This window comes from Sturnus vulgaris, chromosome 4, assembly GCF_052056855.1.
Source record: "Sturnus vulgaris isolate bStuVul1 chromosome 4, bStuVul1.hap1, whole genome shotgun sequence".
Lineage (NCBI taxonomy): Eukaryota > Metazoa > Chordata > Aves > Passeriformes > Sturnidae > Sturnus > Sturnus vulgaris.
In genome coordinates this window covers 764,550-780,583 of record NC_142246.1, presented here as the reverse complement: position 1 = coordinate 780,583, position 16,034 = coordinate 764,550, and the positions used below count along the sequence as shown (strand labels likewise).

General features: G+C 56.1%; 1 protein-coding gene across 1 annotated transcript; it reads left to right on the top strand.

Annotated features, from left to right (window-relative positions):
• Window positions 1-219: 219 nt before the first annotated feature.
• Window positions 220-10,096, top strand: LOC106861243 (homeobox protein EMX1-like). Its single transcript, XM_014889503.2, has 3 exons — window positions 220-625; window positions 2,432-2,616; window positions 9,382-10,096. The coding sequence occupies exons 1-3, from the start codon at window positions 265-267 to the stop codon at window positions 9,547-9,549; spliced, it is 714 nt and encodes a 237-aa protein (XP_014744989.1). The 5' UTR covers window positions 220-264; the 3' UTR covers window positions 9,550-10,096.
• The last annotated feature ends 5,938 nt before the right edge of the window (window positions 10,097-16,034 follow it).

Here is a 16,034-nt window from a genome sequence, read left to right as displayed (position 1 = left end):
CGGCCGCGCGGGGCTCGGGGCTGCGTGGGCGCCCGCGGGTGGGCGGCGGGGCGGGGGCGGAGGGAGGGAGGGAGGGGAGGGAGGGGAGGGAGGGCTGCGGGCCGCGGCTCCGTGTGTGTGTGTGTGTGTGTGTGCCGTGCCCAGGGGGAGGTTTCTTGCACACGCACACACACACACACACACACACACACACCGCACACACGCGCGCACCCGCAGGACCGGCCCCGCTCCGGCCCCCCTCCCTCCCCGCTGCCGGCTCACACCATGTTCCAGCCGTCTGCGAAGCGCTGCTTCACCATCGAGTCCCTGGTGGGCAAGGACACCCCCCTGGGCCCCGAGGACCCCCCTCGCCCCGCCGCCCTCGCCTACCCCGGCCCCGCCGCCGCCGCCGACGCCGCCGCCTTCGCCCCCGGCTTCCAGGGAGCCGCCGGCCGGGCCCTGTACGGCAGCGCCGAGCTCGTTTTCCCCGAGGCCGTGGGGCACCCGGCGCTGCCCGTCGGGCCCCCCCAGTTGGGGGGCTCGGCCTTGCCTCACCCGCACCCCTTCTTCGGGCCGCAGCACCGCGACCCGCTCAACTTTTACCCCTGGGTGCTGCGGAACCGATTCTTCGGCCACCGCTTCCAAGGTGAGCGGGGGCTGAGGGGGGCGAGGGCCGAGGGGGCTGCGGGTGGCCCCGGGGAGGGGGCTCGGGGCTGCAGGGCAGGACCTGTTGCTGCTGTGCCCGCACTCACGGCCGCGGTGCCTCCGAATTCCCGGGGATATCTCCGAATTCCCGGTGATGCTTCCTAATTCCCGGTGGTGTCTCCGAATTCTCGGGGATATCTCCGAATTGCCGGTGCCGGTGTCTCCGAATTGCCGGTGCCGTGGCCGGAGCGCTCCCGCAGCCGCGGGGCCGTGGCCGGGCACAGCCCCCGTGGAGCCCCCCGGGGTCCCGGTCGAGCATCTCGGAGCTCCGGGCCACGGCACCGGCGCCGCCGCCTCCTCCGTGCGCAGCCGAGCCGGGAATTTGGTTTTCTCCTCGCCGGGAACGAAGGGAAGGAAGGATTTCGGTGCGGTGGATCTCGGCTGCGCAGAGAGATGTTGTTTGGTTCTGTAGATTTTCTCTCGATTCCTTCTCTTCTCCTTATTTCTTCTCTTTCTTTTCTTTCCTTTCTTTCCTTCACTTTCTTGTTTTGCTTCTTTCGTTCGTTCTTTCTTTCTCTTCATTTTCCGATTCTGTCTCTATTTCTTTTATCTTTATTTTCTTTCTCTCCATTCCTTCCTATCCTCTTTCTTTTCCTTTCCCTTTCTTTATCTGCCTCCTTTTCTTTCCTTTTCCCTCATGTATTTTTTTTTCCCCTCGGGTTTTTTTTTGTTTTTTTTTTTTCCTTCCCTCGGATTTTTTTTCCCCTCGTGTTTTCCCCTCTCCGTTTCCCCTCCACCGCCTTCCCCTGTGTCCCACCGCTGTGCCGGGGGGTCCCGCAGCCCGGATTAGTTTTATCTGCTCGGTACCAACCCCTCGCTTGTCCCCGGGGCTCCGCCGGGGATTGCGGTCGCTGCCCCGGGGGCACCGGCGCGGCCCCCTCGGCCCCGGGAGCGGCTCCGGGTCCCCCACAGCCCCCGGGCCCGGCCCGCCGCTCTCCCGAGCCGCCTCTCTGTCCTTTAATTTTCTTTTTCTTCCCTTGCTTTCGTTTCTTTCTGCCTTGTTTCTCTCTCTTGCTTCACAGCTTTCCTTCTCTCGTTCGTTATTCTTTGCTTCTTTCCTTTTTTTTTTTTGCTTTCCCACTTCTTGTCTCTTTCTTTCCTTCTCCTTACACTTTCTTTTCCTTTCTTCTTTCTCTTTCTTTCCCTTTCTTTTATCGCCTTCCCACTTTTCTCCTTTCTTTCCTTGTCCCCTTCCCTCTTTCTCTCTCCCCTCCACTTTTTTCTTTCGCAGTTTCCACTTTCTATTTTTTCCTGTCACTTTCTCAGCCTTCTTCCTATTTTATAATTTCCTTTTCTCTCTGTCTCAGCTTTTTTCTCTTCCTCTTTCTTTCCTTTTCCTGCTGCTCTACTCTTTCTTTCTTTCTTTCTTTCTTTCTTTCTTTCTTTCTTTCTTTCTTTCTTTCTTTCTTTCTTTCTTTCTTTCTTTCTTTCTTTCTTTCTTTCTTTCTTTCTTTCTTTCTTTCTTTCTTCTTTCTTTCTTTCTTTTCTTTCTCTCTTTCTCTCTTTCTTTCTCTCTCTTTCTTTCTCCCCTCCCTTTAACGCTGTATCCAACCCCACCACGGGACTGAGAGAAGCCAAGAGCCAAAACGGGAGCCAAATTTCGCTGCGGGGAAGGCTCCTAAACCCCTTCAATTCCCTTTTTTTACGCCCTTCCCGTGTGCTGGGACAAGGAAATCAGAGCAGCAGCGCCCTGCAGAGAGGGGAACGGGGGTGCTGGGGCTGCCCTGAGCTCCGTGTGTGCCCGCAGGGAGCGAAGTGTCCCAGGAGAGCCTCCTGCTGCACGGCCCCTTCGCCCGCAAGCCCAAGCGCATCCGCACCGCCTTCTCCCCGTCGCAGCTGCTGCGCCTGGAGAGAGCCTTCGAGAAGAATCACTACGTGGTGGGAGCCGAGAGGAAGCAGCTGGCCAGCAGCCTCAGCCTCTCCGAGACTCAGGTACTGCCACCTGGCCGTGTCACACCTGTCCCAACGTGTCCCCTCCGTGTCCCAACCCCCGGAGCGCTCGGTGCAGAGTGAGATCCCAGCCGGGATTGCCCCGGGCCCTGCTGCTCTTCCTGGGCTCCTCGGGGTGGTTTTGGGGGGGGGGTTTGGTGTGTTACAGATGTTTTGGGGGGGTTTGGGTGTGTTACAGATGTTTTGGGGGTTTTTGCGTGTTACGGTTTTGGGTGTTCCAAAAGCTGGGGCGGGTTTGGGGTTGGGAATGCAGCTCTGCAATCCCGCTCTCCCGAGCGTTTTTCCGGGGTTTTCTCGCTGGCTTTGGGGTGTTTTCGCTGGGACAAATTGATGGGTTTAAAAATCCATCTGGGAAAGCAGCAGCAGCCTGAAGGCTGCCCTGGAAAGCTGGAAAAGCTTTGGCTGAGCTGAGCAGCTCCAACAGCCGGAATTCAGGAGGGATGTGGAGATGGCGCTGCCGAAGGGCGCTGGCTTTGGATGAGACTTTCTGGGATCAGAACAGACATTTCCCGGGAATTTAAGTGTAAGGAGACCCAGGAGAAGCACGAGAGTGAAAGGAAAAACGAAACAGAGCTGGGGGAAAATGAGGGAGTGGGGACTGAGCATTTCTGTGTGTCCAGGCCTGGTGTCCCGGTTCCCAAACGCTCCAGGGAATTGGAGCTTTATTTCCTGGGATATTCAGCAGCTGAGGGAAGGAGAAAGTTTTCCCCAAATTCTGGTGAGGTGGTTTGGGCCTATGTGCTGAATTAATTGAATTTTTAAGCTCGGGTTTAATTGGGAAATAAAGCTGGAGCCGTGGGTGTTCCCGGTACCCGCCTGGCTCATCCTTGCCCAGGCTCTGCCAAACAAAACCTCCAGACTCATCCCTGCGAGAGGGGAAGTTCCTGGGAGGAAAATGAAAATGTCACCGGCACGGGGGACAGCGGGAAGGAGCAGCTGGGGATGTTGAGAAGCGGGGACTGAGCCCCCCAAAAACCCGAGGGTGTTTGAATGCCCGGGGTGATGCTGTCCCCGGCGCCGACACCGGCTCGGGTCCTTCCCGCTGATCTCCGGGCTGGAATGGAGAAAAAAAAAAAAAAAAAAAGGGAAAAAAAAAAAAAGGACAAAACCCAAAGGTCAAAGAACAACCAGGAACTTGTCGGGGTGGAAAGGGCAGCTGTGGGATGCCCCGGGGGGAGCTGAGCCATTCTCTGGCCTTTTCCAGCATTGCCCGGAGCCTGAATGCAATAATTCCATTTATTGGGGAAATGCGACGGCATCCGAGCACAAATCCCAGGGAGATTTCAGGGTGCAAAGAGGCCACGGGGATATTTTGAATTTCTTTTTTTTTGTGTGTGTGTGTGTTCGCTGCCTGTTTGGTAGTGTGGTGTCTCCATGATTTTGGGAAGCTGCTGTGGTGGCAGGGAGCGAGTGTGGGGACATCAGGAAACCGGGAAAAGCTCCCGTCCTTTGCCATGGATCCATCCGGGAATGGGCACCCGGAACCGGGGATTTCGGGCAGCTGGGAAATATTTTTCCCTTTTTTTTTTTTTGTGATTTTGGAAAAATAATATTAAAAAAAAAAAATCTGGTTTAATTACCTGGAGGGAAATAATCCCAGTGTGCCGAGGGATGGATATAGGATAGGATACATCCAGGTTTTGGGATTGGAGGAGAGTCCCTGGCTGTGCCAAACCCATGATATTATTACTAATATTATTATTATTAATTAAATATTCAGTGATAAATCCTGCACGAAATCAAATTTCTTTGGGAAACCGGCCTGCATTATCCATGCCACCCATCCCGGTGTGACACAGGTGTGTTTCCACACCCAAACCCGCAGTTTATGGGGTTTTAGCAAATTTTTCATGGATTTTCCAATTCCCAGCCGGGGTTGCAGGTCCTGGCTGTGCTCGGCCCTATTTCCCAGCTGCTTTTCCCTCTGGAAAAATGGAGTTTTTTCCCCCTTGGGCTGTTCCAGCTCGGGGTCCCTAGGCCAGGGAGCAACACCTGGGAAGGTGAGAAGGGTTCAGGTCCTGCCCAACCTCAGGAAATGCCTTTGGGATATGGGGTGGGGACGTGCAGGTGTTTAACCCCTTCCCAGCCGCTCTGTGTTAATTCGGGGTGAGATTGGAACAACAGGCCCGGGAACAGCAAAATCAAAGGGACTGGGGGACAGAACGCAGCTCCTGACACAAATTCAGGTGCTCCATAAGGGGGATCGGGGTGGGGAAGGTGCAGGGAGGGCTCTGGAGGGAATGTGGGATGGTCTGAGCAACCGGGGGGGGGTTGGGTGTGATGGGGACACGGGGGTGTGACCCAGGTGGCATCGAGCCAGGTGTGTGCTGGGGGGGTCCTGGAGAGGGTGGGGACACCGGGATCAGCCGGGATCTGTGGGGTCAGCAGAGATCCCAGCAATGTGGGGTCAGCAGGGATCTGTGGGGTCAGCAGAGATCCCAGCAATGTGGGTGCTCTGGGATCAGCAGGGATCCCAAATACTGTGGGGTCAGCGGGGATCCCAGTGCTGTGGTGTTATGGGATCAACAGGGATCTGTGGGGTCAGCAGGGATCTGTGGGGTCAGCAGGGATCCCAGCACTGTGGGAGCTCTGGGATTGGGGTGCTGGGCTGGGATCTGAGGCGTGTGCTGGGAATGGGACGAGCAGGGGGCACCGTGCTGTGTCCTGTGGGGTTGGGCATCCCGGTGTCCCCTCCTGGTTTTGGGGTGATTATGGAACCCCTGGATTTCCTGTGTCCCGTCTCGGAGCTGTCCCTGCAGGGACAGAGCAGCCCTGGCCAGAGACTCGGTGCCGGCTGGGAATCGCAGCCGCTCCGTAATTAATAATTAATAATTAACAGAGCGAATGCCTGGGAATCACAGGAGGAGAAAGATGCCCAGATAGATCTGGAGAGTGCCCCAGTCTGGCACTCAGAGCTGGCAGCTGTCCCCCCTTACCCGAGAACTGTCCCCAAAAACAAACCACAGAAATTTTGGGGCTTTTGGAGGAGCACGGGGACAGCAGGGACGGGCGGAGGGGCAGCGCTGCCACTGCGGGTGGTGGCACTTGGGGTGTCGCCCACCCTGTGACAGCGGGGCTGGTCCCTCTGTGTCCCCATCCAGACCCATCCCAACCCTCTCAGCCTTTGTGTCACCTCCTGGGGAAGCTCCTCACGGAGCCGCCGGATTTGAATTGTCCCCAGCGCGGTGATGGCAATGTCACCTTGGGGCTGATTCCCGGAGCAGAGCGGGATGTCCCGGTGGCCGTGGTGGCCCTCGGGGCACTGCCAGGTTGGGAATGCGCAGGGAAACACGAACGGGAGCCGTGTTTAGGGGCAGGACAGGGATTCAGGATCCATCCCGGGCCCGTCCCCACCCTGAGCAGCAGCTCGGGGCCGGAGGTGACCCTGGGGGACAGAGCCAGCCCCGGGATGCACAAACACCCGGCATGAGAAGGGTTAATTCGGGAAGGGATAAAACCCCGCGGTTTAAACCGATAATTCCTGGGGTCGGGATGAGGCTGGGAGGGGGCGGCTCATCCCCAGTGACCTTGTGAGCTTCTCACACTTTTCCCATCGTGGCTGCGGCAGGGGAGGGTCAGGGAGCTCCTCCAGCCTGGAAATATCCCCATTCCCAGATCCTGGAATCCCAGGAAACCTCACCCCACATCCCGGCAGGGCCAGGGAGCTCCTCCAGCCTGGAACATCCTCATTCCCGGATTCCAGAATCCCGGGGAACCTCATCCCGCATCCCAGCAGGATCAGGGAACATCCCCCATTCCCAGATCCCGGAATTCCGGGGAACCTCATTCCTCATCCCAGCAGGGTCAGGGAACATCCCCATTCCCAGATCCCGGAATTCCGGGCAGTCTCATCCCGCATCCCGGCCCACCCGAGCCGGGCAGAGCTGTGGCTCCCCCGCCCCGCTCCGGCACTTTAATCATTTTCTGCCTTGGTTCCTTTCCATAATTTAGGGATAAGGCAACTTCCCTGCTCCCAGAGAGCTTTAATTAAAGTTTGCAAAGCGCTCAGCGGAGCTGGAATGAAAGGCGGCAGCTCGGAATTGTTCCGGGAATGCCCCAAAGGTGGGAAAGGCAGTGGGATGTGACCGGGAGGGGTCAGGGGAGCGGAGGAGCCTTCCCTGAGCCGGGACTGCCCGGATGGCCGGGGCTGGGCTGCGCAACTGGGAATGCCGGACCCCAAACTGGGAATGCCGGACCCCAAACTGGGAATGCCGGACCCCAAACTGGGAGTGCCGGACCCCAAACTGGGAATGCCGGCCCCAAACTGGGAATGCCGGACCCCAAACTGGGAGTGCCGGACCCTAAACTGGGAATGCTGGACTGGGATGGGAATGTCGGACCCCAAACTGGGAATGTCGGACCCCAAACTGGGAATGCCGGACCCCAAACTGGAAATGCTGACTCCCAAACTGGGAATGCCAGCCTGGGATGGGAATGTCGGCCGAGATGGGAATGCCGGCCCCCAAACTGGGAATGACGGACCCCAAACTGGGAATGCCGGCCCCAAACTGGGAATGCCGGCCCCCAAACTGGGAATGCCGGCCCCCAAACTGGGAATGCCGGCCTGTCTCACACCAGGGAGGCTCTGGGGCAGGCGGTGCCTGTGGCTGGTGCTGAAGGACAGGGGAAAGGGCCCGGATGGTCCCGGGATGGTCCCGGGATAGTCCCGGGATGGTCCCGGCATCAGCTGAGGGTGCCAGAGGCTGCAGGATCCGGAACGGCTGCAGGGGGAGAAGGCTCAGCCTGGGCTGGGCTGGGCCGGGCCGGGCTGGGCCGGGCTGGGCTGGGCCGGGCTGGGCTGGGCCGGGCCGGGCTGGGCTGGGCCGGGCTGGGCTGGGCTGGGCCGGGATGGGCCGGGCTGGGCTGGGCTGGGCCGGGCCGGGCTGGGCTGGGCCGGGCCGGGCTGGGCTGGGCCGGGCCGGGCTGGGCTGGGCTGGGCTGAGCCGGGCTGGGCTGGGCTGGGCCGGGATGGGCTGGGCCGGGCTGGGCCGGGCTGGGCCGGGATGGGCCGGGCTGGGCTGGGCCGGGCTGGGCTGGGCTGGGCTGGGCCGGGCTGGGCTGGGCTGGGCCGAGCCGGGCTGGGCTGGGCCGGGCCGGGCCGGGATGGGCTGGGCCGGGCTGGGCCGGGCTGGGCTGGGCTGGGCTGGGCCGGGATGGGCTGTGCTGGGCTGGGCTGGGCCGGGCTGGGCTGGCAACAGCGGCCAAGCAGCGGCACCTGGTGCTGCGGGTCTGGGATCCGGGCAGGGTCCTCATCCCACCCGGGGCATCCCCATCCCACCCGGGGCATCCCCATCCCACCTGGGGCATCCCCATCCCACCTGCAGAATCCTGGATCCCACATCCCATAACCCTCCCTGCAGCGTCCCGCATCCCATCCTGCATCCCTGCCCCTGGCATCCCACATGGCTCTGTGCACCGCTGACCATGGGTGCCCTCAGCCCCCCACACTGACCCCAGCCCACCCCACACTGACCCCTGTCCCTGCCCACCCCACACTGACCCCTGCCCACCCCACACTGACCCCTGTCCCTGCCCACCCCACACTGACCCCTGCTCACCCCACACTGACCCCTGTCCCTGCCCACCCCCAGCCCATCCCGTGCTCCCAGTGCTGGAATCCAGGCCTGTGGGGCTGGCTCAGGGTTCCTGGGGCTCAGGCAGGTGAGGAGGGTGGGATCCCCAGGGATGGAGACTCTGCTGTGTCCCCTGGGACAGTGTTTGGCACCAGCAGAGTGGGAAAGGTCTGAAACCTCAGGGTGGTCAATTAATGAGCGATAATTGTAATTACAGTCCTGGCTGGAGGTGTGGGGATGGCTCCCAGTGGCCACTGTGACCATCCCAGCAGTCACTGTGACCATCCCAGTGATGATTGTGACAATCCCAGAGGCCACTGTGACCATCCCAGCAGTCAGTGTGACCATCCCAGCAGTCACTGTGACCATCCCAGTGATGATTGTGACAATCCCAGAGGCCACTGTGACCATCCCAGCAGTCAGTGTGACCATCCCAGTGATGATTGTGACAATCCCAGCAGTCACTGTGACCATCCCAGCTGTCCCTGGAGCCACGGCCGCTGTGCCTGTGGCATCCTGGCCCCGGTGGCAGCTGGCCCAGGGCTGGGTTTGGTGCTGCCACCGTTCTGTGCCCGTCCAGGCACAGCCCAGCTCGGGCTCTGGCTGCTCTAAGGAGTGTCCCCTGTGCTGCTGTCCCCTGTCTGGGGTGTCACCGAGTGTCCTTCACCCTCTCGTGTGTCTCCAGGGCTGCGAGGTGGCAGCGACCACGTTCGTGCCCCGTGTCCCACCTTGGCGTGAGAAACTGAGAAAGGGCTGGGTGGCTGTGGGAGCATTCCTGGAGGGACAGGGACAGAAACAGGGACAGGGATAAGGGATAGGAACAGGGATAAGGGATAGCGACAGAGACAGGGACAGGAATAGGGACAGGGATAAGGGATAGGAACAGAGACAGGAACAGGGAGAGGGACAGGAATAGGGGCGGGGACAGGGACAGGGACACGACAGGAACAGAAACAGGGATAGGGACAGGAACAGGAATAAGGAATAGGAACAGACAGGAACAGGGACAGGGACAAGGACAGGGGACACTTTGGCCTCTCTTCAGTGAACCCCAAACTTCCTGCCTGGCTGCAGCAGCCAGCTGTGCATGGCCAGCTGTGCAGTGCCAGCTGTGCAGTGCCAGCTGTGCCTGTCCCCACGAACACCTGTGTGTGTGTGTGTGTGTGTGTCCCAGGTAAAAGTGTGGTTCCAGAACAGGAGGACGAAATACAAACGGCAGAAGCTGGAGGAGGAGGGCCCCGACTCGGAGCAGAAGAAGAAAGGCTCGCACCACATCAACCGATGGCGCCTCGCCACCAAGCAGTCGAGCGGAGAAGACATCGACGTCACCTCCAACGACTAAAGCAGGGACAGGCTCCCGGTGTGGCCACCATGGAGAGGAGCCCGGGCCAGCACGGGGGGACACAGGCGGTGGCACCCACCGGACTCTAGGGACGTCACCCAAGCCGCCACCACCGCCGCCGCCCGCGGCTTTTCCTCGGGATGGGGCCCCGAGCCCCCCGTTCCCCCCGTCCCCCCCAAACCTCGGAGGGGTTTTTGGGGAGCTCCTGCCGCGCCCAGGAGGGAGAGGAGGCTGCCAGGGCGGCCCCGGGACCGCGCGTCCTCCTCGGCGCTGGAGTGCGTGACATCCGAGCCACGCGTGCTACACAAGCTCCGTGTCCCAACTTCCTTCATTTCGCCTTTTTATTCTCATTCCCCACCGTTTTTTTTCTCTCCTTTTCTCCCCTTGGTTCGTTGTTTGGGGTTTATTTTGGTTCTTTTTTTGTTTGTTTTTTTTTTTAATGATGATTTCTTTTAATTTATTCTTTCGCCCCGTGCCCGTGTGCGTGGATCCCTTCCGTAGGTACAGCTGTAGTGAGTGTGGAAATAAAGACCAAACGTGCTGGGAACTCACCTGGACACCTGCCGGGAGGGACTGGGGGGAACTGGGGGGAACTGGGATGAAACTGGGAGGCACTGGGGGGAACTGGGATGAACTGGGAGGCACTGGGGGGGGAACTGGGAGGAGCTGGGAGGAACTGAAAGGAGTTGAGAGGAGCTGGGAGGAAATTGGAGGAACTGGGAGGAAATTGGAGGAACTGGGAAGAACTGCAAGGAACTGGGAGGAACTGGGACGTACTGGGAGGCACTGGGAGTAACTGGGAGGCACTGGGAGGAACTGGGACGTACTGGGAGGAGCTGGGATGAACTGGGAGGAGCTGGGAGGAATTGGGAGGCAATGGGAGGAACTGGGAGGAAAGGGGAGGAATTGGGAGGAACTGGGAGGTGCTGAGAGGAACTGGGTTGCACTGGGATGAACTGGGAGGCAATGGGAGGAGTTAGGAGGAACTGGGAAGAACTGCACAGAACTGGGAGGCACTGGGAGGAAATGGGAACAACTGGGAGGAGCTGGGTTGCACTGGGATGAACTGGGAAGAGCTGCACGGAACTGGGTGACACTGGGAGGAACTGGAAGGAACTGGGGAGAGCTGGGAGGAACTGGAAAGAAATGGGAGGCACTGGGAGGAAAAGAGGAACTGGGAGACACTGGGAGGAAATGGCATGAACTAGGAGGAACTGGGATGAACTGGGATGAACTGGGAGGAGCTGGGAACAAGCAGGGTTTGGTGGCTCCATGGTGGTGGGTGAGTACAGGGGTGTCCCACAGGTGTCACAGGTGTGTGGGGTGACCCTAGGGTGTCACTGGGGTGTCCCTGAGGTGTCCCCAAGGGTCCCACAGGTGTCACAGGTGTGTGGGGTGTCCCTGGAGGTGTCCCTGGGGTGTCACAGGTGTCACAGGTGTGGGGGTGTCACTGGGGGGGGAGTCCCTAGGGGTGTCCCTGGGGTGTCCCTGGGGTATCACTGGGGATGTCACAGGTATGTGGGGTGCCACTGGGGTGTCCCTGAGGTGTCCCCAAGGTTCCCACAGGTGTCACAGGTGTGTGAGGTGTCCTTGAAGATCCCACAGGTGTCACAGGTATTTTGGTGTCCCTGGAGGTGTCCCTGGGGTGTCCCCAAGAGTCCCAAAATTGTCACAGGTATCTGGGGTATCCCTTGGAGGTGTCACTGGGGTGTCCCAGGGATGTCCCCAAGGTTCCCACAGGTGTGTGGGGTGTCCCTGGGGGTGTCACAGGTGTCACAGGTGTGTGGGGTGTCCCTGGGGTGTCACTGAGGTGTCCTCAGGTGTCCCTGGGGTGTCCCTGGGGTGTCCCAGGTGTCCCAGCTCCAGGAGTGGTAGCCCCACCCCTGCACAGGGGTTGGATGTTGGGAGAGCTCCCAAACCTAAAATAAAAAAAATTTATATCCATATTATTTTATATTATTATATTATCCATATATTTATAGATATATATTTTATATTTTCTATCTTATATTTTATATATATAATGTTTCTATTTTATTTTTATAGATGGATATTATATCCATAAAATTATAAAATCCTATCTATGAAAATTATATATAAAACTATATATATTCTTAATATATGCAATAACATATAAATAAATTCTAAATAATATAAATTATATATATTATATAATTTATAATATAATTTATAATAGAATTTATAATGTAATTTAAAATATAACTTATAATATTGATATATAATTATATAAAAATATATTTAAAGATCTAAAATATAGCAGCTACACGTTATACACACATTTACATTAATAAAATACGCAAATGTATATATAATGTATATATTAGATATATATTTTCTATCTAGAAATATAGATATTAGAAATTGATATATAAACATATATAAATATATCGAATTTTCTATATAGAAATCTCTATTAGAAAAGATATCTATTTTCTAATATTAGCTATAATTAGAGAATCATTAGATATTGGAATATACCTATTAGAAAACAGATAAAAATGAAAATACAAATTCTATTAGAAAGAATAGATATATATATTTTTAGATTCCTATTTTATATATATTGGCGTGCACACATCGATTGTGTACATAGAAAATGTCGATCGTGCGTCACAGGGTTTATGTCATGTAGATTAATAGCTAATTACATGTTTTAAATTTTATTAATTGCCTTCGATATTTTATTAGATGGACTAGAAGAGAATTATATCTGTTATGCCTGTAATTATGCACATTTTTGTGTTCTGGCATGATGCAGATTTTAAAATTATTTTTGTAATTATATAAATAGAATTTAATTAAATCATTTACTTATAATTATAATTATGTTGTAATTATATATTTAATATTAATATTTTATTAACCAGTTATTCGATTGTTAGTTATTATAATTATTTAAGATAGAATTTAATATATTTAAATATTAGAATTATATATAATTATTGAATAGAATAATAATCGGTTTAATAGAATAATATTTTATATTCGATTTAATATATTTAATATAGTATTTTAACATATTCGAATAATGTAATATAATATAATATAATGTAATATTATGTAATATATGTAATAGAATAGAATATATATCTTTAATATATTTAATATATATCTTTAATATCTTTAATATCTTTAATATCTTTAATATCTTTAATATATTTAATATATTTAATAGAATACAATATATTTAATATAATACAATAATTTAATCCAATATACTGAATCTATTTTAATATAATAATTTAAAAAATAATTAATTTAAATAATAATTAATTAATCTAATAATTAAATCACCGTCATACACAAGCACCCCAGCTCCCTCATTCCCTCATTTCCCCATCCAGGGGAGATCCCCATTGCCAGCCGCGGTTCCCGGCCGGGCCATCCCATAATAAGCTGTGTGTCCCTGGGGCCCGGGCGGCTTCGGGCCCCTGTGGTGTCACCCATCCCTGGAGTCACGGCCGTGGGGAGGGAAGGGTTAAAAACAGGAGCCCTGCCGTGGCCCCGGGTGTCCCCAGGGTGTCCCCAGGGTGTCCCAAAGAGGGTCCTGGGGTGTCCTGGGGTGTCCTGGGGTGTCCCCTGGTGTCCCAGAATGTCCTGGGGGTGTCCCTAGGGTGTCCCCAGGGTGGCCCCAGGGTGTTCTGGGGTGTCCCCAGGGTGTCCCGAGTTGTCCCAAGGTGTCCTGGGGGTGTCCTGGGGGTGTTTTGGGGTGTCCTGGGGTGTCCCAGAATGTCCCCCGGTGTCCTGAGGGTGTCCTGGGGTGTCCCCAGAATGTCCCCCGGTATCCTGGGGTGTTTTGGGGTGTTTTGGGGTGTCCCAGAATGTCCCAGGGTGTATTCCCAGGTGTCCCAGAGAGTGTCCTGGGGGTGTCCTGGGGTGTCCTGGGGTGTCCAGGGGTGTCCTGGGGTGTTCTGGGGTGTTCTGGAGTGTTCCCAGGTGTCCCAGAGAGTGTCCTGGGGGTGTCCCAGGGTGTCCTGGGGTGTCCTGGGGTGTTCTGGAGTGTTCCCAGGTGTCCCAGAGAGTGTCCTGGGGTGTCCCAAGGTGTCCCATGAATGTCCTGGGGTGTCCAGGGGTGTTTTGGTGTGTCCCAGGATGTCCCAAGATGTTCCAGGGTGTCCTGGGATGTTCTGGAGTGTCCCCAGGTGTCCCAGGGAATGTCCTGAGGTGTTCTGGGATGTTCTGGAGTGTCCCAGTGTGTCCCTGGGGGGTCCCAGGGGTGTTCTGGGTGTGTCCCAAGGTGTCCCAGGGAGTGTCCTGGGGTGTTTTGGGGTGTTCTGGGGTGTCCCAGAATGTCCCGGGATGTCCTGAGTTGTCCCAGGGTGTCCCGGGGTGTTTTGGGGTGTCCCGGGGTGTTTTGGGGGGTGTCCCGGGGTGCCCACCCCGCTGGAAGCCCCCACTGCTGGCAGCTGAGGCCTCGCCATTCCCGGGGATTCGGTGTCAGGGGGTGCCTGGATGCCAGGATGAGGTGTCAGGTTTGGAATAATCCCTAAAAACCAGGAAAACCCCAAAGGGACCCGGGGACACACCCAGAGCTGGGGACAGCCACCACCACCAGGGCTGGCACGTGCCACCCTGGCAATGTCCCCAGAACATCCCGGGGGAGCTGAGCCATGCCCAGACCTCACACCCTGGATTGTCCCCTGGCTGGGTGACAGGTTTGGGACATGGGTGACACCATCCTGGGATTGTCCCCAGGCTGGGTGACAGGTTTGGGACATGGGTGACACCACCCTGGGATTGTCCCCTGGTTGTCCCCAGGCTGGGTGACAGGTTTGGGACACGGGTGACACCACCCTGGGATTGTCCCCAGGCTGGGTGACAGGTTTGGGACATGGGTGACATCACCCTGGGATTGTCCCCAGGCTGGGTGACAGGTTTGGGACATGGGTGACACCACCCTGGGATTGTCCTCAGGCTGGGTGACAGGTTTGGGACATGGGTGACACCACCCTGTGTTTGTCCCCAGGCTGGGTGACAGGTTTGGGACACGAGTGACATCACCCTGGGATTGTCCCCTGGCCAGCTCAGGGAGCACCCAACACACCCACCCTCCAGGAGAGACCCAAAACTTCTCCCCGGCACCTTTCGCTGCAACCTGGTCCTCATTATTCTTTAATTAACATCGCCAAGAAATCAATTAACCGCGACATTTCTAATTAAATACCGCGGGAGATGAGGAGATGCTCGCGTCGCTCTGGTGCCGTGCCGAGGTGCGGGGCTCGGTGCTCCCCATTGCCCGTGCTCCCCCAATTACACGGGATCAGCAACGCTCGGCGTTGTTCCCGCAGCCCCACGGCTCCGTTTTGTGCATTAAGGAGATTAATTAGTGATTAAGTGAACGTGCAGAACGTTGTCATTAGCTGTGCTGTGGAGTCTCCCTGGCACGTTTTGCTGTCCCAAAATCCAGCTGTGTGTCGCGGCCCTGAGGACACGGGAGGGGTGAGTGGGACATTCCCGTGAGCTCCATCATTCCCAGCAGCACCACTGGGACCAGCAGCTCCAGGAGGGAGCCCAGCCTGGAGGGTGGGACATGCCCAAGGGTCACGTTTGAGCTGAGCTTTGCTGCTGCTGCTTTGAGCTCAAATTCCATCCCAGCCCTGGGAACATCCTGGAACATCCCTTGGGTTCAGCTGGCAATGTTGTGATCTCAAGAGCTCAAGGGTTTGGGATCACAGGGCCACCAAGCCAGGGGGAAGGGCAGCAGAGAGCTCCTGATTGTCCTGGGGGGTTTGGGACGTGTGGGGACAAGCCCCAGGGTCACCTCCCCTCCCCACACCTGCAGGGAATGTGGATGGGGCTCGGAGCGTCCTGCTCTGGAACGGGATGAGATTCCAGGTCCCTTCCAGCCCAAACCATTCCAGGATTTTGTGCTTCCACAGGTGGCTGGAGAAGGGAGCTGAGCCCAGGGGCCACGACATTTGGAGTGGCACCGGGACAAAATTTGGAAACAACCACCGCTGCCAGAGGCTCGCAGAGGTAATTCCCTGGGGAATGCCTGACTCAAAGGCGGGATGTTTCATTCCTCAGCACAAACCCTGCCGAGCTGCCTGAGTCCCATTCTGCTGCCACACAAAGCCAAACAAGTCTGACGGGGTTTGTGCGGGCAGACGACAAATCCAGACTCATTTAGGGCCTGTGATTGTCACTTGTTTGACGGAGCAGCTGCCTTTGAGCCGAGCCACGCTCGCAGCACAGCTCCTCTGACATCCCCCAAGCTGGTCCCCTGCAGGATCGGGCCCTCTGCTTTCCCTGGAGCCGCCTGGCTTTAATAAATCCTAAAAAAAAAAATCCCTGGTTCAGTCGCCGGTGCTGATGGCTGGATGAACGGGATGAGCACGCCCTGCTGATGGCTGAGCTCTGCAGGTGGAGCATCCACCTCCACTCCCATGGCAGGGAAAATCAGCAGCTGGCTCCTTCCCAAGGCACAACTTGATCCATCCCTGCTTCTCCTTGGGTGTCTCCCG